Below are 25,877 nucleotides of genomic sequence, written 5' to 3' on the forward strand. Positions count from 1 at the left end.
AAAGATTTCTAATGCGGTAGTATAAAAGCTATAGCTTAAGGTATATCATGCCTGCATAGATGTTACCTGCATTAACTTTAATCTACCTCTTTCAGTGTTTCCATAATAAAGAGCAACAAGATATTTTGACATGTTAACATTTTAACTACAAAAATTCAGCTAACTTGTGAAATTTGTTTTCTCAGCAGCTACATCATGAAGAGCAGGAAGCTGAACAGATGGTTAATTAAAGAGAATAGAATTTTCACATGTACCCAAAGTGGTTTAAAACATACCAATCTAAAAGGTGACCTACAAAAGGCTTTTATAAACAAAAATTATTTATTTGTGTTGAATGATCCACATAAAGTAACACTGAAAAACCTGCTACATCATGAATGCCCTTTTTGGATGTGATATTTAAGCATATTAAATATATTTAGCTCTTTCTATGAAGAATAAATCATTCTGACTTGTTCTGGCTCACTATGCAGTGAGTGTTCAGGTAACAGTTCACCATCTTGTGGATACATGCAAAATACTGCTTTGAATGCTTGAGGGAAGTAATTTTGCTAAGTCACAGAACACCTAGAAATACAATGTTATTTGGCCACTTTGGGAAGCAAAGAGCTACATACTGGACTGGCACAGCAGCTATGGAGAGCTCACAGTCATTTCTGACATAGCATTATGATCTAGGATGTTTTGTTCTGCTACTGAAACAAAAGCATATGTCTGTGAAACAAAAATCTTATTTCCTCTCAAGCAGAATCCAAAGCTTTTATTTCTTCCTTGAGATTGTATTTCTCCAGTATTAGGCTAAGGATAAAAGTTGACAATCTTGCTAGATTTAATCCTTTAGAGCAGATCTGCAATCATATACTGGGAAATGTGGGTGGAGTACCAGAGGAATAAGTATTTACTTGAAAATCCTGGATAACTGCTACAGAAGAAACATGAGTAAAACCAATTCTTTAATTCCTGAAGAAACAGATAAAGGGACATAAGATTTATGCCCAGAATTAAAGAGAATCATCACACATCGCAGCAGCACTAAGCAGTTTACTGAATGTATTTGGTTGAATGGTTGAAGCTATGATGTAATCAAGAAGTTGGTTTTATTAGTATGTCCTTTTGTATGAATCTGAGAAACGATAAGCAGTCAATAAAGTACTAATGCTTGAATCCTTACACACCTTATAAAAATGCCTCTAGGTTCTTGTGTCTAACTAAAACTGAAGCCACTTCCAACAAATGAATCATTTGTGATTTATCACATGATTTGTATCTGAAAAAAATCCAGGTCACATAACACAATGCTTGTTCCTGGGATGATTAGGGCTGTTTTAACTAATGTAGCTATCTGCGTAGAAGTGAACTGCATTCACCAACTCAGAAAATCATTAGGTTGATTAAAGTGTTTGTTCCTTGAGGAAGACATACAAAACCTCCAACATCCACTGCTATTGAAAAGCAGCTGGGACCAAGAAAATGAGATCGTGCCTTTTCCTTTTATTTGCTGGTGGCTCCTCCTTTTCAGATCATTCATTTATATCTGCCCTGTTGCTGAACCTGTCTCTTTAACTACACTCCGGACATGCTGAGAAATAAAGCTGTGTGTTTGTGGCACAGGTCCAGTGCTGAAGGAACAATAAATTGGTGAGAAAGCAGAATTGCTGGATTCACACCAAATTACTCAATAGTTCCATAGACTTGTTAAATTTAATTCGCATGTTGTTGGCATATTATCATCTTTAATGACTTTCTGAGAAGTCCGTGTAGCACCAGTTAGACTTTGGGTAATGTCAGTGCATCTTCAGCTTACAAAGTGAGAATTTTTTACAAGAATTGCTATAGGCAGCAATTCTTCCACAGTTTCCCAGCGCCTTTCTTTCTTACCAAGTTGCCATGCATCTGCCACTGCAATGATGTTTTAAAAACTGAAAATAACTACAACTGTCCATCTGAGTTCACCGAGTATCTTTCCACTCTCATCAATTCCATAAATCTTTCTTTCAGCTGCTACTATATGCCTTGATCTCACTTCAGAGCTTTCTTTGCTATCATCTGCCTGCAGGAAACATTGTGTGGAGGTTCTGTGAATTGTATCAGACAGGTAAAAGCTGGCACTTGAATAATTTATGTCAGCAGCACATTTTCAGTAAGCAACTTGGCCATCAGCGGCAGAACAGCATCTTAACAAAGATCTAGGTAATATGGAAGAAGTCTGAAGAAATAATTTTGATTACTCATCAGTGCCACACAAAATGCAGAGATGTTAAGACTGATGCCAGTAGCTAACCCATACTAATATCAGTTCCTTACCATAGGTATTGCATTTAATGCTACTTTTCCCCATTTCTGTAAAATTATTTCCAAGTAACTGATTGACTTTTTATTTTCAACAGCATAAGTTGTTAGGCTGGCATTTGAATTAAAAGATGAAGAAACACAAAGAGAAAAATGAGACCGCTAGTTGACAGAACAGCCATTGATCAGTCACAGTGGAATATACTGTTTCATCAAGAGGGCCTCTCTGATGAAGCATCATGAAAATTTGACTTGATTACCTTCCCCTGACTTCCAAATGCAATATCATTATGTGCAAACAATAACTGAAAATCTACTGACTACTAGTCCTGCAAAAATGAATCTTCATACTGTTGGGTCAGAGATTGCTCACAGCTGAACAGCTTACAGTGCATGCAAACTGAATGCCGTGCTGTCAGTGGAGAAGACTGCAAACATGCCTGCAAACTAAGACTAAACCCAGTAAGACCTTATTTAGACTTTACTTTTTTTTTTATTTATTTCCAAGGTAAGGAAGACAAAATGTTTAGTGTTAGCCACTGCTTGACTATGCCTTATACAATACTGTCTCCCAGTGTAAATGTGGGGTTCATAAACACTTCTAAAGCATTTATAAAAGTTATTTCTCTTTGATATGCTGTTCAAAGTGAAAACCCTGTTTCCAAAATTAGAAGTTCTTAATAGTGAAAAAAAAATACTAACAAGGGGGTGAAGATAGAAGAAAAGATAGTAGTGTGCTATCTTTGGAATGAATATGATCTGATGTGATGATAATAGGAGACTGATTGTATTTCTCATTTTGGAAGAGCTACTGTGCATTCCTACTCTTACAACAGGAGCACCAATTATGTACACACTTCCTTTTAACAATATTTTTCAAAGCGCTTTACAAAGGATGTTAGGAACATTATCTTGACTTGACTGGTAAGAAAATCAAGAAATAGACCCCTGGAAAAATAACTAACTGCATGTCACCTGGCAGACAAGTGGAAACACAAATTTTCAAGTTTCGGTCCTGTACTCTTTTGGTGAGACCACAGTGATGCTTTCAAATGCCTAAGCCACCGTCCAACCAGATGAGTGTTCACAGAATTTATAAAGGCATTGATTGTGCTTTTCTGACAAGCCTGGCTTGTAAGTACCTGCTAAATATTACAGCAAGGAGCCATTAGTGACTAGTAAAAGGCTCTCCTTTGGCAAAGCCATCCAGTTGTTAACGGCTGGCAGAAGTTCAAAATTCCAGTTTAAAACAGTCTGCCTCTTTTAGATGCCCTTGCAGTCTTGGTCTTTCCCAGCTGTGATATTTATGACAGGAATAAGAAGGATAGGCAGTGATACTTCTCTGATGTCTGGTGTAGCCATTCCTCTATGCTTTCACAACACAAGGAAATTCAACAATATTTCACTATGTCTGTTACCTCCTTAGCCATTTGGTGACATTACTTTAAAAGAATCAGTTTTGAGAAAGGATAATGAAGTAAAATTTTCTGTTGAGAGAAGAAAACATTCACAAGCTTTATCAGACGTGGCATTGGTCGCAAAAAACTTGGCTTTCACAGAATTACAACAAAGAGCTAGTTACTGAACCTAACGATCCATGTGCTAGGTAGGAACTGAAGAAGGGAGTATGTTCTTTGTCCTCTCACCACCTCCATTTGCCTCCTCCAGTAAAGACTGTTGGCTGCTTGTCCTGAAGGCAGCTGCTGTCTTGCTAATCTAACTCAAAGTTACACCTGCTAAAGAAATATTCAACCAGGCCACAGCTGCCAGATTCTGGCCTTTTCGTACAACTCAGGCAGCAGAAAGAATTACAGTCAGTGCAGAGAATCTTCCCCAAAATGTACAATGTAATACATTATAGCACATCATCCAACGTTTAATACATAAATGTATTATTGTCTGGCTGCACGCAGTATCTCCACCAAAGAACTATTTCCCATGTCAGATTTATACTAGAGGGCCACTTATTTTTCTTTGTTTGGTAATAGTTCAATGCTATTTTGCTCAAAACTTTGCAAGAACACTTAACAGTGTTACTCAGAACAAGTTTTATTTTTGACATGGGAGTGACTCTACCTTTGAATTCAACACATACAAACTATATTTGTAATTAGAAATTGTATTTTGAAATATTGATCAAATAAGACGACACTGCTCTGTGTAAATGATACACACACAAACACACATAGAGTATTTATAGTGTTAGATATTACATATAATAGCAAAGTCTATTTGGAAGGCCAAACCCTATTACTTTGTACTGACCTAAACTCCCACTGAAGTCCTTAATACAAGATTGGTACAGCTAAGTTTTTATGATTTCCCCTTCTGGACAACAACAGAAACACTGATGTTCTGCACTGCCCACTATCTCTGCTTTTATCTGAACTGCAAAAATCCGTATTCTACTTGATCATTTACTACAGCATTGCAAAAGATGAGAATCCATTTTGTTTGGGGTTTTTTTCTGCATGTATGCCTTCAAAGTATCTTTCTATTGCAGCAAATAGTAACGCTCACTGACTCTCTGCACCATCCCCTCCATTCTTTATTACAGGAAAAGCAGACTTCATTATTTCTGCTTGTGGTATGAAAATCTTGAGGACATTCTGTGATCTCCTACCCAGCTATGAGCAGTTACAACAGAAGAGAATCATGATGACCTAGCTTTTCTTTAGCAAAGGAAAGCCATCTATACAAGAATAAAAAATGTTCATTTATTTTCCTTGAGCACTGGTTTCCTGATTCCTGTTTTTTTCCCAGGCCATTGAATGTTCAATTCCCATTGTACAATACACTCAAAATACAGGAAGGATATGATCAGTGGGCTTGATTTCAAAGATGCGGAACTACCACTGAACTAGATCTGACTGAGTTTAAATGGCCCCAGGGCACTTCATCGCCATGGGATGGATTTATAGATCCAACCATTTAAGTACAAAGATATAACTTTGAATGTATAAAACCATCCCACAAGTCCTTGCTTGTTAAAAGATTCAGAGGCATACACAATATTTCTACAGCTGCTTAAAATGCCAAAACCACAATAATTTCAACTAATTTTGTTTTAAAATCAAAGAGTTTTGCAATCATTCATTACTAACCTGGCTGTTAAAGTCGGAGAAATTACAACAGAGGTAAAAATCTTCACCATAGCCATTTTACAAAGATCAGCTGCAGATCCTATGAAAGAAAGTGATCTACTTTTAATTTAAAGCATGCAAAAGGAAAATGTTCTTCTTGGAACTACAGCATAGGAGTGAAAAAGATCTGAAGATTCTGAATTATAAGAATTTGCAAAACTAGCAGATTCAATTCATGTAATACATGAAACAGATCATAGGATTAATAAATAACAAACTTATTAACATGTAATTAAAACCAGAAAATAATAATATGAAATTATGTGCTAATTAAAGGTGGATTTGTCAGTCATGACCATGAGTTGAAAAACTGCTTGTATAAAAAATGTCTGAAATTATCTAACTCTAAATTGGAATTAAAATTTACCTAGAAATCAATTAAAATTTAATGTCACAAAAGGTTAGAATGTGGCTTCAACGCTACATTTCCATTTGGAGATTTAATTTTATGCTTTTTCATATTTCCATATGTATGTAATGTATATTTATTACAGCACAGTGTTAAGAGCAGTGGTGCATAAAACAGTGTTATGTTACATAATAGATCATGCATTTCTGGTGATCAAGCGGCAGAATGATTCTCCAGGCCTGCAGTTTGGTGAAGGGGTCTGTTCTGAACCATGCAACGGGGGTTTAATACATTTTATGTAAAGATTTATCGGATAAAACACAGAAACAATCCTTTAAGTAAGGGTTGGAAGCCATAATTCTCCTTGTCCCATCAGATATCCTAAATGTACTAGGCCATAGACAACTTCCTTTTTGCACCCGCTATCTCAGTGAATGTTGAATTCTTTTTTCCAAATGGTTCAACTTCCACAGTAGGGATAAAGAACAGCCAGGCAGGCAAACAGTAAGGAGGTACTCTGCTGGGAGATAATCATAGAATCACAGAACATCTCAAGTTGGAAGGGACCCATAAGGATCATCAAGTCCAACTCCCTGCTCCTTACAGGCCTACCTAAAACTAAACTGTATGACTATGAGCATCGTCCAGATGCTCCTTGAACTCTGACAGGCTTGGGGCCATAACCACTTTCCTGGGAAGCCTGTTCAAGGACTGACCACTCTCAGTGAACAGATGCAGCTCCGTTCCATTTCCTCATGTCCTATTGCTGACCACCAGAGAGAGGAGAGCAGCATCTCCCCCTCTGCTGCCTCCCCCCAACACCACTGAGGAAGTTGTAGACTGCGATGAGGTCACCCCTCAGCCTTCTCTTCTCGAAGCTGAATAAACCAAGTGACCTCAGCTGCTCCTCGTAAGTCTTGCCCTGGAGACCTTTCACCATCTCGGTCGGTCTCCCCTGAACACAATCCCGTAGTTTGATGTCCTTCTTATATTGAGGTGCCCAAAACTGCACACAGTACTTGAGGTGGGGCTGTGTCGAGTGGGACAAACACCTCCCTTGACCGGCTAGTTACGTTGTGCTTGATGCACCCCAGGACACGGTTGACCCTTTTGTCTAAGAGAAAATATCCAAGAGATCGAGGAGATAGACTTAACACCTCTTCTTTCTTCATGGTTTTCTACGACAAACTGCCTCCTCTGAATCCCATACTGAGCCTCTGTTTTACTCACTAACTATATCAAGTGCAGATCCACAACTGATTATTGAGATGGCTATGTCCAATTATGAATTTAGGCTCAAATACCTATCTTGTTTTCCTGTTCAAATGATGTGTCAAACTGATTCAATACAACACAAAAAGGGACACATTGATATAAAAAGTAAGAAAGGATGTTTCAGCAAAGTTTAGGTAAATATCTTCTTAGTGATTGTGAGAATAAAATTATATAATTGAGCATTTAGTTCATCACAATATATATGTTGTATATGTATTCTTCATGAAACAATGTAAAGTAAAAAAATACAAAAGAATTCTCAAAATATTTTTCTTCTGAGGCATGATTTTTAGAGATATGCTATTTTAAGTATTTTAGAAGAAAATAATTATATCCTTCTAGTTGATTTTGCCACAATTATAAATAAATAATAAAAATTAAAATAAATGGTTTACTCTATGCGGTTAGGTAGAGCTGAATTATAACTGAAGAATATTATGCTGTACATTGGTAAAGACTGCAGAGGGATCTGGACAGGCTGGATCGATGGGCTGAGGCCAGCCGGATGAAGTTCAATAAGGCCAAGTGCCGGGTTCTACACTTCGGCCACAACAACCCCAGGCAACGCTACAGGCTTGGGGAGGAGTGGCTGGAAAGCTCCCCCGCAGAAAAGGACCTGGGGGTGTTGATTGACAGCCGGCTGAAGATGAGCCAGCAGTGTGCCCAGGTGGCCAAGAAGGCCAACGGCATCCTGGCCTGTATCAGAAATGGTGTGGCCAGCAGGAGTAGGGAGGTGATCATGCCTCTGTACTCGGCTCTGGTGAGGCCGCACCTCGAATACTGTGTTCAGTTTTGGGCCCCTCACTACAAGAAAGACATTGAGGTGCTGGAGCGTGTCCAGAGAAGGGCGACGAAGCTGGTGAGGGGTCTGGAGCACAAGTCTGACGAGGAGCGGCTGAGGGAGCTGGGGTTGTTTAGCCTGGAGAAGAGGAGGCTGAGGGGAGACCTTATCGCTCTCTACAACTACCTGAAAGGGGGTTGCAGAGAGGTGGGTGTTGGTCTCTTCTCCCAAGTGACTAGTGACAGGACTAGAGGAAATGGCCTCAAGTTGCACCAGGGAAGTTCAGGCTGGATATTAGGAAAAATTTCTTTACTGAGAGAGTAGTGAAACATTGGAACAGGCTGCCCAGGGAGGTGGTAGAGTCACCCTCCCTGGAGGTATTCAAGGAGCGTGTGGATGTAGCATTGTGGGATGTAGCTTGATGGGCATGGTGCTGTGGTGTTGGGTGGGTTGGTTTTTGGTGTGTTGTTGGGTTTTTTTTGGTTTTTTTGTTTGTTTGTTTTTTTGTTTTTTTTGGTTGGACTTGATGATCTTACAGGTCTTTTCCAACCTTAGTGATTCTGTGATTCTGTGACTATTGAGCTGGAAAATATTCAAAAAGAGAAAAAACACTATGAAAAAACTGTGGGAAATCCAGTTGTAGTAAGTTAAAGCTGGAACTCAAAGTTCCTCTCTATATTGTCATGCATCAGAAAAAGTCTTCTGCTGTCAGTTGCTGCTACCATAACCAAAACACAAACTGCTTAAATTAATTAGACTATTAGATATAATCATAAAACATATATTAAATGCAGTTTAGTACACTGCATCAAATGTTTTAGCATAATTCAGAAAGTTTTTATAGTCTTAAAATATTATCTCAAAGCTGAAATCCTGAAATTAAAAAATTGTTATAGTCTAGAATGAAATTTTTTATAAAATTTGGGAAAACTGAATATTTTAGAGTTTTTAATCCTTGCTTCATCACACCTTCTAATATTACATGTTCTGAATAACAGTTACACTATTTTTCATCAGATTTGTCCTCCAGTATTATTTGAACCAACCATGAAATATGATAATTGTAGGTACATATAAGTGAGCGTTTTGTAGACGGTCCTGTGATAGCTCTGCCTCAGCTCCGAGCTCTTTGGACAGATGGACATAAGCAAGCGCTGCTCAGAAGGCCGTGTAGCTTTATTAATGCTACACTGTACACTCAGCAGGACTCGCTGTATTAGCTCAAGCATTGTGCCTTCAACTGGAGAGGGCTGCTGGCCAGCTGGATGGAAACCCAGGTAAACTGAACACAAGTCTCTGGAGAAGGTTGTACAGGCATGCCCAGTGTTACAAATGTGCAAGCTTTGCTGCAGATTTTATAAGGATATTTTAAAGTTCTGCATTTGGGAGCTTAATACAGCAAGGCAGCCACAACTTGAGCACAACTATTATTCAAGCAACAGGGTATATATTAGAATTCTAGAGCTGTACATATCCTTGCAGAGATAGTACTTAAATTCAGTTACTAGTTATAAGGAGTGTCAAACCTGACATAAATACTTAAGTCATTTTTAAAATGAGCAATTGAAGAGGAAAAAAAAGAAAAAACACATGATCGTTTCAAAAGGTAAATTCAAATCACTTTATAAAAAGCATGCCATCACCTTGTCTAGAAAGCACTTTTTACTTGCCTGTAAACTGTACACGTCCAATATAACTTAATGAAAACCCTGTCAGCATCATCCAATTAAAAAAATAATTCTTCCAAGGGGTAGCTTAGTAGGAGAGCTCTCAGTCTTGGACTGCCAGCTCAGTTTTTAATTTTTTCTTTAGGTGGCTAAATTCTGTACAAGACTGAGCCCCAAGCGATTTAAACAAAGTATGTTAATGAACCAGTTAACTAACATTTGAACACTTCATGCTGATTTTTACATTTCTAACCTATATGGCAAATTTGCAATGTTTTTCTGTGAAAAAACACCTTTTTTCTTGCCCTCCACAGAATTAAGTTTGAATGTTCCTTACAAAGAATGAGTTGGGTTACAAAACAAATAATAATAATAATGCACGCTTCTTATAATATTGTACATTTCTTAAACTAAAGCCATCTGACAAAATAAAAGCTAGAATCTATACACAGCAAAATCACAGAAACTCTTTTGGGGTTACAAACTATCCAAGAAACCAGAAAGGAAAATGTTTTAAGACAATGATACATCTGAAGCACTGAATTCTAGATATTTTCTCTATACATTGTTTGTATCTATACCTATGTTTAACTACCACAGAGCACTATAGTATATTAGAACATTGTGTTTTATGATACTGTTTACCGGCAATTTCCAAGGTAGATAGAATACACCATTTAAACTTCTCTTTTATAGTAAAACTCATGTCTCAGTAGGCTACTCTAGTAGACTACTAGAATATTCATTCTTTTAGATTATCAGAGTCGTTGTCCGCTAAAGCCAAGCATAGATCAAGAGATCGGTAGGTAAGTAGGAAGGTAGGCAGGCATTTTTTTACCTTGAACGACAAAATTGACAGCCTGCCTCTCTGCTTGAGTGCGTAGTTTGTAATCCTGTGCATTGATATTAGCCAGTGGTCTTTTACGTCCCATTATGGAAACCACATAACCTTGTAGGATTTAAACAGAAATTAGTATTCTTAGAGTGATTAAAATTAAATTTCAAAAATTCTTTTTGAAGATAATATAGATTTTTGTAATTATGTGCTGCCTGAGTCAATTTAATATTTTGCCCTCTGAAAATAATCAGAGCTTCTCTTATTTAAACTTATTGTATTTTTGGTTTACGAATTATTTCATTCAGAGAATTGGCACATGTTATACAAGGAAAGCTTCTGATCATTAAAGCTGCATTTTCATTAGGAATGTCTACTGATATATCAGTGAACTCTCTCTCTGTGGGAGATGAAACTATAAATACCTAGCAGAATTAGCTATCTATTAGCAGCCATAATTAGAGCTTTCCATGCAATGAATAGTTTACTTGGGAATAGCAAAGAAAAATCAATTTGTAAAGCAATTAAATCATTAATGACTATTTCCCAAAATTATCAATTAGTTTTTGGGGAAAAAACCAAAGTTCTAACTTCTTTTTCATTTTCTTTAAGTGATATTTTCTTGTCCCTTTCACAGCCAAACTTCCTTAACTCTAGTGTGGTGGGGTTTTTTTAGTTTAAAAGAAACACATGAAAACACAGTAAAAGCTTTGTGTTAGGCCTAATGACATGTTTTGCCAAAATAACTATTTTGGAGGGCAAATGAGAGGAGTTGAGAGAGGCAAAGAGATGTGAGGATCCTCTTGTCAAAATAACACAAACAAAACCTTGTCTCAGCTTATCTTCAAAACTAAACTTCTTTTCTTATTTTAAGGAAAATGAAAAATCATCCATGTTAAAAATATATCTTGATAAAATCTTTTGTTATACTTCTGATCATCTTGACTATCCATGAATTGTCATTAGGTACCATGGAAGTTCAGATTGCCACAGAGTTTCATCTCCTTTTTGGCAACCAAGGTATGCAAGCACTTGTGGTAAGGAGACCTCTCCAAACAGAAAGTGATGACCTTATTATAGGCAACACATACCCAGACTTCTGTGCAGAGGATGAAGATGGTTCTGCTGAATCAATACAACTTTCTGCAAATTAGTATATTTCCACAAGTGCTGATACCAAAAATACCCATTTTGGGACGAGGAGCTGAATTATCTGGAGGGTAGGACACTCTTTGGCAAATGAGTCTTCCCAATTTAACTAAGATTTTCCATAAGGAACAGTATCTAAAGATGGAATTCTTGAAACATTGGTTTCTCAGGGAAAAATAGATTTACTGTAATATCCTTATTCCTGTGTGGTATGTTTCTGCAACAGAATCACCTTTGCAATACCCATAGCTGATTAGCATCCCCAAACAAATACCATCTTTCACATCACAGTGGCAGAGTATGCTTCTGCGGTCAAAGATTAATCTGCAAATACATATTTGAACGAGGTCTTAATGTAGTCTTTTTAATATGTTGATAATTTCATAAAATAACAACAACAATATAATAACATATATGCTAATAAAAATATTTGCCTCACAAATGAATGTTATTTATCTGTTTATCATGTCTACATGGAGTATCAGACATTCGTAACACCTAAATAATATTAGTCAGGTGGGTGCTGTTCACCTTTGAACCACAGATAAGTAAAAAGAAGTTACCTTATAATGAGCTCACTAGATTGGAATGTTTTTGTTGAAAAGCTGGAATCTGAGGTGGATTAACAAGTAAAATATTAAATAATGTTGATGTGCTGCAGATTTTTTTGAGCTTGTATAACCAAACCAGATTGTTCTTCTACCATTAACGGTTAAAACCATGGTTGATAGATGGGAGTGAGAGGAGGAGTAAGTACTAATTAGACAAGTGTGTTCTGATGACAATCAAGGACATCAGTTATGACACTCTTGTCTACTAAACTCATAAACACGATTCTTTATCACAGAAGTTTGGTTACTGAAACTCATTCACCTTTAAGAGAAGAATGCTATGTTGTTTAAATAGATCGAGGAAATATACAGTATATGTGTAATATTTTGCTAGATATGTTATGTTGGGCTTAATTATAGCTAAAAATAAGTTTTCAGTAACTTTAATTTTCTTTAGTAATATTAATGAATGAAGGAATGCACCTGCGTGACACAATGACAGTTCATGCTTCCAGTAGATTTTTAAGCGCTACAAAGTACAAAGAAGGAATACTATCCATTTTCATTACTAGAAATCAGTTACATGTTTCCATCATGACACTCACCCGTACAATGATGCGTAATATTATATTGCAAATTTATTATTTATTTCTACAAAATGTCTTAGTACTGTTTACTGTACTAAGAAACAAAAGAAATCAATTATGACAGTTTTGCTAATAAGCTTTTAAAAGAAAATATTTCAAGCAGCTATATTTTCTATCCTCAAATTACTGCACTCCTAGGATTCACTAAATATAAATGAATGTGTAGACTAACAACAAATTTGATGCAAGAAGAGTTTGCAGCTGCTGGCTCCAAGAAGCACTCTGCACACATCTGTCATCACAGATACCACCTGAAGTTCAAGAACATAAATTATGACTGATGCAAAGAAAAAATACGTTTAAAAGAATTGGCTCTGTAAATAGGCTCTTTGACTAAATGGCTGAACTTCCACGGTCCAGCAGCCATGTAGCATATTTAATAAGTAAAAGATTCCTTGGGCTTTTTTGTGTTAGAGTACATTATATGTCAAAATTATGCAGTGTAACTTGACATTAAGTAGGGTTCACTCTGAGAACAGATGTCTTATTCTGTTAGCATCTTTCTGAGAAAAGGCAGACGGGTTTAACCAGCCCCTTTTAGGGTTAAAAGAGAAAAAAAAACATGATTCACCAAGAAATGATATTCCATCTTTTTTCTTGTCCTGTAATTATTTGAGTTTTGGTCAAGCTGAATCTTTGTCTTCACCACTGTCATACAGTGCTGATCAGTAAACAAAAATCTGCGTACAGACTTTGGATTACCTTTATTTCGGCATTGCTCAATGGTTTTCTTTGTAAATTCATGTACTTTCTTGTATTTTTGCATAAAACTCTCTATAAATTGACTGGCTTGAAGAGGAGTAATTCCCAGGCAGTCAGCAAGACGCTCTTTACCTGGTGGTAAGGAAATTATCTTTATTATGCAATAAAGCAGAAGAAAAATCCGCTACATACAATAGCACTGTTACATTCACAATTAGTGGAATTAGTCAACTTTACTTACCTGTATGAAAGAAGACAGATCTGATATACTACAATCATATTTCAACAAATCAAATGTTTAACTTTGAGCTTGAATGCTTTACTGAAGTTACTGGATTAAGAATATACTTTATAAGAAGTATGTAATTAAGAAATTCCTAGTTATAATTTATACCTATAATGTGACTGAAATACCTTTTGTTCACAGAATAACTTTGTTGCTTTAAGTATCATTTCACTAGTTCAGTGTTGAAATCTGAAAATGTTGAGGAGCAGATAAAGAATTTGAAATCAATTTTAAACAAACACAAATTTGAATGAAGATCTAAAAAAGGTTGGAGATGTGGATGGTTGAGTTTAGCTACAAGTTTTAAAATTGGTGTAGAAGTCACAGAAAAACTTAACTGCTGAAGCAATCAGACCAAGTAGCCTGATTTTAGAAAGTCCGTTAGGAGTCTGAGTCCCACAGATTTCAAACAGTCTTAGGCTCCTCAATGTCTGTAAAAATCTGGGTCCAAGTGGTGAGATAAAAGGGTTAGAAAAAGAAAAAACAGAAGAAGTGTTTCAACAGAGAGAGAAAGGAATAACAGCTTTTGGATAAGATATAGGTGCACAATATATATTATGTTGGATCTAAGAGCATGTATAAGATAAATTGGAAAAAAGCTGAAGACAGTTTTCCAGAGTGTGAAAATATAAACTAAGAGCTACAGTTTAAACACATATATAAACCAAACAGTTCCAGTAAAAATAAAACATACATCTACATTAGTCATATGAGATTTGAAAGACAGATATATTTGTCAGTTGCACAGCAACACAAAACCAGCATGGTGCCTGCAAATAATGTAAGCTGAGGGACGATGTCTCAAGGCACCAAAGGCATAGAATAGTTACTGTCACAGTAATACTGTCAAGAAAAATTATCTAGCATTTTTGAAAGGGAGAAGATTTCAGCCACCTAAATGCCATCATTGTCAGTCTGATGTGCATTTCAGAACAATTCTGTAGCACTTAGTTCTCAGTCATGCCAGGATCTGCACTGAACTGCAGGAACACCAGTCTGGACAACGTGCTAGAAGAAATTCAGAAGACATCTAAGATGACTCTTGCTGAGCTATTACAGGTCTGTACTTTTATCTGATGTCTAATTAATTCGGGTTTTCTTCCTGGGTCAGCAAATCTATCTGCTAAAGCACACACTGTTAACAGCTAGGAGACTGCTGTGGCTTCCTTAGACAACTGTAACATCTAAGTTTGTCCATGTTATCCATCTAAAGAACTATTGATATACAGAACAAAGTATTGCATAAAATAGTAGGAAAATTAAGCCACAACATCAGTAAGGAAGTCTGAAAGGTTCCAGGGAAATGCAGTTCCTGGGAAACAAAAAGAGGGGACTGTACAGCCACGTAATTGTGTCAAATCATGTTCTACAACGCAGGAGCATAGGCCATGCTAAGCAACACTCAGGAGTGTACCAAAGCTTCCCTGAGCACTCCCCTTGAGTCACCTGTGCCAGGGGAATTGTTAGCAGCAGCCTATGAGTTTTAGTGTTCTTCATTCTGTAATATCATCTTTCAAAACTGAAAATATCATTAGTTTCTCTGCTTTTCATTTAAACAGCTTGACATCCCTCTGTGTCAATTCAGGGCTTGAACATACTGCCACTGAATAGAATTAATTCCTTATTTCACAGACGTTTAAGTTGTCTGTGCTTTGGTTTTACAAGATGACTGAGGCAGAAGCAGGTGAATTGAATTGCTCCAAACCAAGCAAAAGACGGTAATACCGTCATCCCTCTTGATATTTGGTGTATTTATTATAAAGTACCAGCTCCTAGACATAATGAGACTCTTCCTTCTTTATTATACTATTTTCTATCCTCCAGGGTTATAGAAAAGACCTTGAAAATATGAACCAAGTGTAACCTAAAGCTAAGAAAACAAAAAGAAAAAAAAAGATCACTACATGAAAGATTTTCATTAACTCCTATAAGCATAATACAGGCAAGCTCCTCAGGGAATATGTCTGTATTTTTCAATCCCAAAAGAAGTGAAATAAATGTCATTCACACCTTCCAGTTGTATCAAAATGTCTCCTCAATGAAAAGTTAGCCATCTTTTGAAGGGAGACAAATTGTGGCTGGAATTCAGTCCATCAGTTTCAGCTATCTAACCATTATTTTTTGTCAGCCCAGTTTCCATCTAAATAGTTTAATGATGTCACTCCATGTTATGTCTTAATTAGGATCTGATCACACTGATAATGAACTCAAGCATCTTCTTATCTTTCAGGTGCTTCAACTGCCCTCGTTTGAGAGAGAGGGAGACAAAGCATAAACAAATAAATGGAGATACTTAAATCAAGCAGTGCTGCACTGAAATGTTTAGTTCCTGGTACAGAGCAAGTGAGGGAGTGCCAACACTCTCCTTAATCTACTCATCTAAGCTCTCTATAGAATGAATAGACAGATGTAGGCTCTACTGAGGGAGGCTCTAGCCCCAGTAACTGAAGCATTTCCTTTTCTCCACTGACTATACAGAACTACAGGGCATTCAACCAGTGGTGATTCAGTCTGATTAAGTCACATATCTGCCTATTCGACCCAGAGTGAAAGGAACAGATAGGAAATGTGTAGCATCTGCATGGAGCAAGGGGCAGGGGTGCTAATGCTTGCATTTTGTAAAATAATCTAGTGATGGGAGATTCGATTCCAGTCTCAGCATGGGAAGGTCTGAATTTACATTGCAGGGAGCTAGTGCTGGGCTTTTTTGATATAGATTTTAAACACAGATGTTTAAAATGCAATACAGCTTAAATGTAAAAATGTGCATGCGTGTATGTATATCCTTATATGTGTGTATATAATCTACACACACGCCTATACATAAAATAGATATTCTGGAGAGCTGAAATGGAAGTGTTTTTCTCCCCTTCCCAGTTGAATGCCCTAAGCAATAAATCGAATGCCCTTGGCCAACTCTGCCTTTGGTTCAAGGACTATTGATGACTCACTGCAAAAGATGGTTTAGAAAGCATTCTCACCCAGGAACCCAAGATGTAGTTTTAAGTTCTTCCAAGTTAAATAAAGCCTGCAACCCATGGCTCTCATTTCCTAAGGAGTTCTTCCTCTGTAGAGCTTTTGGATTTCTCCAGAAGACCTACATAAAGTTTAGTTAGCTGTTTACTAAAACAAGAGCTTGTAGGCTGATGATACATATGCATCTGTCTTCCCAGAAAAGGTAATTCTAAGCATGTATGAAGCATAAGGAGAGATGGGCATCGTTTAAGAAATGGTAGGCAGTTTTGGAAAGCATGTAGAATGTCTCGACTTACCTAGGAGCCGGGCAGGACTTAGGCAGAATGGGTAACAGTGTGGATTTTTGCATTTTTTTTGCAGTTGTGAAGAAATGGCAGCAAACATTAAGATCTAAAGTAAGGAAACGCTTTTATAATGACAGTATGAGTGAGCACTGGCACAGGTTGCTCAGAGAGGTTGTGGAGTCTCCATCCTTGAAGACATTCAAAAGCCGTCTGGACACGGTCCTGGGCAACCCGCTCTAGATGTCCCTGTTTGAGGAGGGGGGCTGGATCTGATGACCTCCAGAGGTCCCTACCAACCTCAACCGTTCTGTGATTCTATAAATGTGTTTTGAGACAATATTGGAGTTCTTTTAATTTCATTGCAGTTATTCTCATCTCTGTCTATATACTGACAGAATGCAAAGTCCACTCAAAATTAAACTCATTTTAGATAAAGACAAATGCTTCACTTACATCAGCAGCAAATAAATACAAAATCAGAGTAATTTTTGTATATGTCAATGTGGCTGTATTAATTTGGTAATTTTGATACTAGGCAGACCATTTAATAATCCTTGATAAAAATAAAAATGTAATATTCTGACAAACTTTATTCACCTTTAGAAATTCAGTCTACTTATATAAATTATGTATAAAGTATGAATCTACCATAGCTGGTTTTTTTTTTCTAAAAATGCCTACCTGCTCCATAAACCACTGAGTAAACTATACGCTTTGCTTGCTCTCTGTCAGCCTGTTTCACTTGTTCACTTGGAATCCCCTTCCTAAACAAACAGACAAAAATCATACATTTTTCAGTTAAAACTAATTTGGTATCCCCACAGAAAATGTATTTAAAGTCAATAACCATTTAATAACTACAGACTTCTTGTAAGATATGAACATAAGCACTTAAGGGCTTTTGTCTTTGGCCAGGCATGCACAACTTCTTTGCAAATTTTGGTGGTGATAGTCCATAGTAAATTAAACTCTTAATTTTAATCTTCATCTTCTCCTTTCCTTTTCCTTTTAATCAAATTCTTGGCTAGGAAGAGTCCTACTACTATATTATTAGTTCATTAGGTTGAAGAGGATTCAATATTGACCCATGAGAAAAATTAAATCTTTCCAGCAACAACATTTCTTCAAGACATGACGTATATAGACACTCAAAGCATAAGTCTGACCTAAAACTTATTTAAACAAAGGCTATATCAGGGCTTCACTAACAGGAATATCCAACTTTTTATCAAGAATAATGAGTGATAAAAGCATGCACTGAATCTCTCCATATGTCTTACAGAGTTCCACAATAGAGATGCTTCATAAAACAGAAGCACTGGCTGTTTCTTAATTAGAGAGCGTAGCTAGTTTACTCCCAGCAAAGTATCATCCTTCCTGGTTCCCATTCACTCACCAACTGATCTAAACAGACCTACGAAAGGGCTAAGGGATTTAGCAATTTGCAAATAAAAAGCTAGGACTCTGCAATCATCAAATATGTGCCACCTATGCTTTTCCTTATCCAAATGTAGCCTCAGAAAGAACGCTGACATTATTGACAATTGACAACACTGAAGAATATTGATCACTTGGTTTAAATGGAAGAGCATTGGGGGAAATCTTGATCATCTACTCACACTCTGAAAACAAACACCTACACAAATTGTATTTGGAACATAGAGATGAATTGCTATCAGAGATACTTGATGACATACACACAATTTGTGAATAAGTCTCCTCATGAGCCTGTTCATGAGGATTTGATTGCATTTGTAAAAGCAAAGTTTGCTATGCTTTGTTATGAAAGTTTTTTTGCCATGAAAGATACTTTGTCGTGAAAGTTCTGGCTGATGAGCTTTGAGAAAATGGCATATTTCTGTGTATCTTCTTGAAGAAGAGTCTTTCACCATTATTATGATATTCAAACACCTAGAAAATCAGCAGAGCCACAAATTTTTGCTTGCTTGGTCCATACACTGATTTTAGCCAAGTCTATGCACAGTGCTCGTATAATTAGGCACTCGGAATGATAAACAGGTAGATGTTGAGTGCAATCAGATTTAAGCAAGTCCTTATGGCAGTACAGATTTTTTGAAGAGGAAAACCAAAATTTAGTATGATTTCAAACCTTTATTGGGCAAATAGTCTGGGGTTTTGTAGAAGCTCCCATTGCTCCTTTGATGCTACTAATTGATCAAAGATAAAATGGTCTTTTCACTATTCGTTTTAGGCTGAGAAACGTGAAGAACTGGATAATCTAATACACTATGTTTTCCATCTATAATGAAGACTATTCCCACTTGAGTCAATCATTCTGGTAGTTGGAGACTCTTATAATTTGCCTTCTTAGTTATGCCAGGTCAAAAGTTCATGTCTCTTTCAAATAGAGTAAGTTGAGATTCCCAAATGTACCTGAATAAGATGAAAAAGTGGCATTTGGAGCTAATAATTGCAGAATTAGGAAACTAGACATCATTAAGGATTTCCTGAAGCAACCTCTGGCAGAAAGTCCACAGGAATTTCCTGAAGAACCTGGCAGAAAGCTACATATACACTTGAGAAAGCATCTATCCAGAACCAGGAGCGAAAATAGAATCTGGTAAGAGAGTAGATCTTACCTGAGGACCTTTCTGAGATGAAGAACCAAGACTGAAGAATGCTGAAACTAGGGAAACAATACAAAAATGTAATACTGCTTTCCTAATACTGCATAATTTGAACTAGAGGCTTGGAGAAGGCAAAAGATAGGAGTACAGCAATAGAGTTTACTTGCAGGTTTACTTAAGTCTGAGGCTAGAGACAACTGAGAGCCAAGGGGTCAGCAGGGGGTGAATACGTTAGCTGCTCACTTCCGTGAAAAAGAAGGGCTATAATAGAAAGAACACAGTGGGTAAGAAGTCATGGAGATCTGTAGAGGAACATACATACTTATCAGATCATGGTAGTGGGGAAGACACAAGACTAAAGTCTTACTGGGAGGGACCGGTCGTTCTAGAGAAGCTTTAACAGTGAAAGATTACATTAGAACCTGATTATGTGCACAGCGAGACCCACTGCTAGGATTTTAAGGATGATTTTGCATTATCCAAGCTTCAACTTGAAAGGGCTGACTGGGAAAAACAGAAATAGACTTATTGCTGTAATCATGACAGGCAGTGTCAGGAGGAGGAGCCTGTGTTTCCATTGTAAGCAATCACAATAAAACCTTGCCTAACAGAGTTATTGGTGCAGAGGTACATGCATCATGTGAGCGTGGCAATCACAACAGTCACTTAGCATTTCCTGATCTTTGGTTAGTCATGAAATACATGAGAAGGAATTAAAATTTCAGAGCTTTATGTCAAATATTTTTTTAAGTATAATGCTAAAAAAAAAAAATGGTCAGTCAACACCTCCTGGTGTGTCAGAGTGGAAAATGTGAGCACTTGGCAGAGAAGCATTACATCTAGCGCTCTGTGTATTTGTAAATTTATGTACTACATTCAAGAGTCCAGAACAATAAAGTATGAAATTGCCATATAAATCACAAGTGCCTGAGCAAACAGAAGTCATTAGCCAAAACTATGCCTTTTTTTTAATAATGAAAATGTTTTTTTCTGTTTGTATTGATGATGATTTGTTTCTACTTAGGATGCTTGATTCCTTCTGTAATACAGAGTGGCATTCCTGCAGTTTGAGGTGAAGACTGTTTATTCCTTCGAATAACAAAATGCGGGCGGGAGCAATTTCTCAGAAACACAGCAGCCATGTTAGAAATCCCCAGTGGGCTTTCTTTATCCACTTGTTTCCTCTACGAACAAATTTATATTTGTGGTAATTAATTTGTTTTAATGGGTATCGTGAGAAGCTATTTAAAATAAAAGCTTTTATCTTGGCTTTGGACTCGTCATGGAATACCATGATATTGAAAAGGAAACATTGTTATATTCTTACTTGTGTAAGAAATTTTTAAGGTACAATCACTAAGCAAGCTATCTAATGCATGAAAATACACAGCGTTGAATTGTGGTTTGATTTACAATAAATCTATAGTGGAGATGCATTGTTTTTGAATAAATTTGAATCTGAAAAAGGAAGCTGAATGGGCATAAAAAAGCCTTAGCTGCTGGGCCCAGACAGTGACATGGAGGCAGACTTCTGCTCACCCAGTACTGTATGAACATCTGGAAGAACAGGAAGAACATTAATGCAATGTAATAGAAATTGATGCAGAAAAAAAAGCTCAAGAGAAGAAAGAATTTGCTGCAGGTTTTGCTGTGGAAATAGCCCAATTTCTGAAGTCCTGAAGGAAATATATATGCAGTTGTTGGTTCTAACATGAAATATTTTTCCATTTTATGACATCCTCCTCACTACTCTCTCTCTCTCAAATACACTATTTGTTCAAGTTCATAATCAATATTACCATCATCTTCAAATTCCTCCTGACTTGCCATCTTCAAATGTGCAATATTTGACCTCCTACATTCCTGTCCTTGCCTGCATACTTGTCTCAGTCTATTTCCACATCTCTGATTTGTTTGTCCTTTACCTTTCCTTGTTTAGTACTGTTTTGCCAGTACTTTGCTTTATAGCACTTGATAAACATCTATTAGGTAGAATAAAGAATGGACTTCAGTGCTGGAAGACATGTTCAGGATAACAGATCTCATAATTCTTGGAAGAAGTTAGCAGAGCTAAACAATCTGGAAAGGTCTGTGAGGACAGCAAAACTAACAGCCGAAAATTGTAGAAAATCTGACAAACATAGTGAGAGTAGAGATATACAAACCCTTTAAAAAGGTCGTTCTACTAACAATTGGGCTGTATGCCTAAAAGGGAATAGCTGCCTAATTCTTAGAGTGGAAAAAAAAAGGAGAAAAATTTTCTAGCAAAACAGTGAAGAAGGATAACATCGAATTATTAGTAAGAAACATACAGTGCAGATATGAAACTTAAAATCAAGCATATGTAATATATTACTTTTTCAGAGATAATACCCTGAATATTTTCTGTAATTTCTCCATAATTCACTATATTTTTTCATATATTAATGGGGTCTAATGGACAACTCAAGATTTAATTCATCAGAAACTCTTTAAGTCTTTAAAATATATGAATACCAAGTTTCTTTATCCCCAAGAAAAATACGGCGATCATACCTGTAATTTAAAAACAGCTTAACTATAAACTAGAATAACACATTTAATACGGAGTAGAGATCTGGACAGATTTATTTTTAACCAGTACAGAATATTAAAAAGAAAGAATTAATGCAAATTTTAGTATACAGAAATAAGCACACACAGCATAAAGTATATGAACACAAAAAATCAAAAAGGCCACAGGGCATAAAGTTTGAGCAATGCCAAAATAAAACTTTGAGAACAGGTAGAAATGGAAGGAAATCAGTCCTAAAAGAATGCGATAAGACATTTCATCATTTCTGGGAAATGTTGTATGGTGACGGAAGTCGTCTGTTTATGTACAGGAAAAGACAGAACAAACTTCTGAAACACAATATCTGGCAGACATGTGTTGCCTTGATCTGCATTACATTCCAGCCAAGCTAAGCTCAGTCATAATAGCCACAAAGCTCTTGGCCGCTCTCCTGCATCTGCCAATTAATCCAAGTCCTAGCTGTGAGTTGTTGATGTGGGAAACGAGATGGAGTGCCATTAAAATAATTTTATACACAGTCATTAATGTCCAATAAATGAGTGAATATATGAGTGAATACACACTCGTTCATCTGACTGCCTTTACAGCTTTTTTACATTTCAGCAGTGAACTATATAAACATCTCAATCACCTGTTGCTATTTAATAGCAGATGAGGTTTGTATAGTTTGTGCCTGGAACTTTGTGTTGGCATATGAAACTGGTACAGACAGTTTATGTAATCAGTGACAACTGCAAGCTTTAGAAAAGCTCAGTTTTACAGTGGTACCACCACTGGATAGATCACGTAGGAGGTAAATTCTGAAAGCTTACTTTTTCAATTACATTGGCTTTATTATTCCTAAGGCAAGCAGAATGTATACCACAATGTATGTGAGCATCCTAAACATACGGAAAAGATTGGCTACACATAACCTAGTCCACTCACTGTTAATGCAATGTGCAAGAATAAGCAATTTTTTTGAAAGTTGCTATTCCATGACTAATAGAAAATGCTGACAAGGCTCAGGCATAAGTTGTCTCAGACATTTTTAAGGTAACATGTGGAAGTGATCTTGGAACAACTTTTGCCTGCCTAAGCTCTGTTACAAAATACAGAAAAGGAAGAGGCTGGGAAACAGGTTCCCTGAAGCCACTGTCATATCAAAATAGATGACTACTTTTGCCTCATGTGTCAGTCAAGAGCCAGGCATAAGGTACATGCGATTAGCCCATCTAGATACTTTTATCATACACAGTTTTAATGTATGGTCTGATACAGAATGTCCAGTGAAAACTACATATATAACCACATATCTATGCCTAAAAAAAGGAAAGAAGCATCCTCAAAGACCTAAATGCAGATTAACACCTTGTCAGAATGGAAACTGCAGGTGAAATAGCTAACAGAAAGACAGACCTTTCTGATGTGACCTAAGTATATATTAAGTAATTTTTTCTTTTATTTCTTTATCTATGTCATTTCTACACACTTCTCATGTCTGATTCAGATGTTATGTGAAATGTTTGTATCTGGATTTTTATCGTACCCTTGTATACATAAACGAGATACAAGGTTACAGAATAACACAAAGAAACTCCTCACCCAAGGATATACACCAATAAATGAATCGACAGACTAGGGCATTGGGATACCTTAAGCAGTGCACCAGATTCCTCACATCTCCTCCTCCTTATCTAAAGGGTAATACACAGGGTCCCCATTTCATGGATATTTAGTCCCACCCTGGCATCGGGAGAGGCAGAGCTTCCAGCGGCCACTGCACATGTTGGAGAATGTCTGGCATGGATCTTCCATAGGGGTCATGCACTTAAACACAGAGGGAAGAGAGGGTCACAACCTCCCACTCAGGGAGCTTAAATTTGTGTTTTATTTAGTTTAGAGGTTTTTATAAAAGCTTTTAGTTGTGTTCAACTTCTTTGAGTTTAAGACTACAGCACTGTTAGCTTGATGTCATCCTTCCTGTACTACAGCCAGCTCTGCAACATTTTCATCATTGTGTCTCTTTTCTGTCTTTGTACGCCACCCTACCAAACTGCATTTTCATTTGTTTTATATCTATTTAGCACCAGGAAAAGCTTTATAATCCCTGTAAAACAATTTTGCAAGACTCCAGAAGCACTTCAGGATTTTAGAAGTCCTTCCAGTGGTTAATCATAAAATAATTTGTTTTGTCTGAGTAGCTTCTATAGTCCATTGCATGAAGATTTATTTCATTAGTCCTCAACCTTCTTTTAAAGAGCATGATATCTAGCTTTCATGTATTTTACAGAAGATAAAGACATGTCTTTGCAGTTTACTCTGTACGCCAGAAGTCTTCTGTTGCTACATTTTAAAGTAGCAGAGAACCAGATAAAGAAATTGCAACAAGGTCACGTCATAAATTATAGCTATCATCAGTAACAATTTGTTGAAAGATCAATTTGGGAGTAAAGTGATCCATTATCTTTATTAAGATATTTACCTGCATGTTGATGTCCCAGATATTGGATATTGAAGAGTTAAATTAGATAGCACTTATTTTCAGTGGTCTTGACAAAATAGGTAACTTAGAGTTTTTTCTTTAAAAATGCATAATTCTGACATCTGTCAGAACAGAAAATCCCTGACATCAATGAAGGTGCTTGAATGAGCACATCCTACCCTGCAACCTTCACCTTTTCTCTTCTTCATTTCTGCAGGAACAAAAAAAAAGGGCTTTCTTCTCATATCCTTAGTCTCTCTTACATAATGAATTACATGGACAAGTGATATTTATTTCTGAGTCATGTGATTGCTAAAGGAATTAATTAACTAGAGGGCATTTTTATTTTAGGGTCTTCAGGTCTACGAGCACAGAATAAAAGGAAGTCAGGGTAATTAACTCCCAGCTTCAGGTGCCAGTGTGAACATCAGTGATGGGCACAATCACTGAAAGAACAAATAAATGTAAACAGATTAAGGGGTCTATACAAATTAGGATGACATAAAATTTGTCAGAGGCCATTTGTATAAAACAATAACATCAGCAATCAAATGCAAATTAATGTTCTTAGAGTTCTTTCTTCACTTATCATATCTACTTTTCAAGCTTTTCTATAAGAGGTTTCAAATAGTTAAGAAGGAACAGAAGCCATTTTGGGAGATGATAAAGGTAGCTGTAGCAGAGTATCAAATAATTACCCATCTTGGACCTGTTAGAAGTCTCGTAACTTTATGAAGAAATAAATGGACCTTCAGAGTAGCCTTTAGACAAATACCAGAAAAGTGAAACAGAAGGAAACAGAGTTCTTAATATGTAATCAAAAGATGATGTAACTGTCATGTCAGTATGAGATACTTCATATCCCATCTCTTTCATTCTTCACTGAAAACACCTCTTGCTGCAGCTTAAATTTCTATTATGCCTATGATCACACTGAATTAAAGGCAAAAGTAAAAGTGGAGAATGAATTGCCTTTGCATTCTTGATTTCATCAAGATTTAGCTTGACACTAAAGTTAAAGTTAATTGAGTTAAATGAAATAAATGGAAACATTTTATTAAGCTCTGGAGTGTGCTCATAAAATGTAGCATTTTATCAAAGTCACTCTAGAAAGAGATGACTATTTGGAGATAGCATTTCACACACAAGAAAGCCTCTCCATGAAATTAGCGAAGCCAAACGTTATCAGACAACATAAAACAACTGAGGACTGTTCAACCTCCTCAGAGCTTGCTTTTTCACTAGTTTGTGTGTTAGCTGGGGTGGTGACCATTCTAAAACTTAATTTTTCATTTATTCTAGAATGCTAAGGAAGCATTCAATGTGTAAGAATAATA

General features: G+C 36.7%; 1 protein-coding gene across 1 annotated transcript in view; it reads right to left on the reverse strand.

The window, feature by feature from the left end:
- Nucleotides 1-25,877, reverse strand: part of POLN (DNA polymerase nu) — a 103,272-nt gene that overhangs the window by 18,445 nt on the left and 58,950 nt on the right. Inside the window, exons 19-22 of the mRNA XM_059817958.1 lie at nt 17,616-17,698; nt 13,389-13,520; nt 10,343-10,453; nt 5,394-5,472 (exon numbers count right to left, since the gene is read on the reverse strand). Of these exons, the coding sequence (XP_059673941.1) occupies nt 5,394-5,472; nt 10,343-10,453; nt 13,389-13,520; nt 17,616-17,698 (405 nt within the window). The remainder of the gene's footprint in view (nt 1-5,393; nt 5,473-10,342; nt 10,454-13,388; nt 13,521-17,615; nt 17,699-25,877) is intronic.

Source organism: Gavia stellata, chromosome 5, assembly GCF_030936135.1.
Source record: "Gavia stellata isolate bGavSte3 chromosome 5, bGavSte3.hap2, whole genome shotgun sequence".
Classification (NCBI taxonomy): Eukaryota; Metazoa; Chordata; class Aves; order Gaviiformes; family Gaviidae; genus Gavia; species Gavia stellata.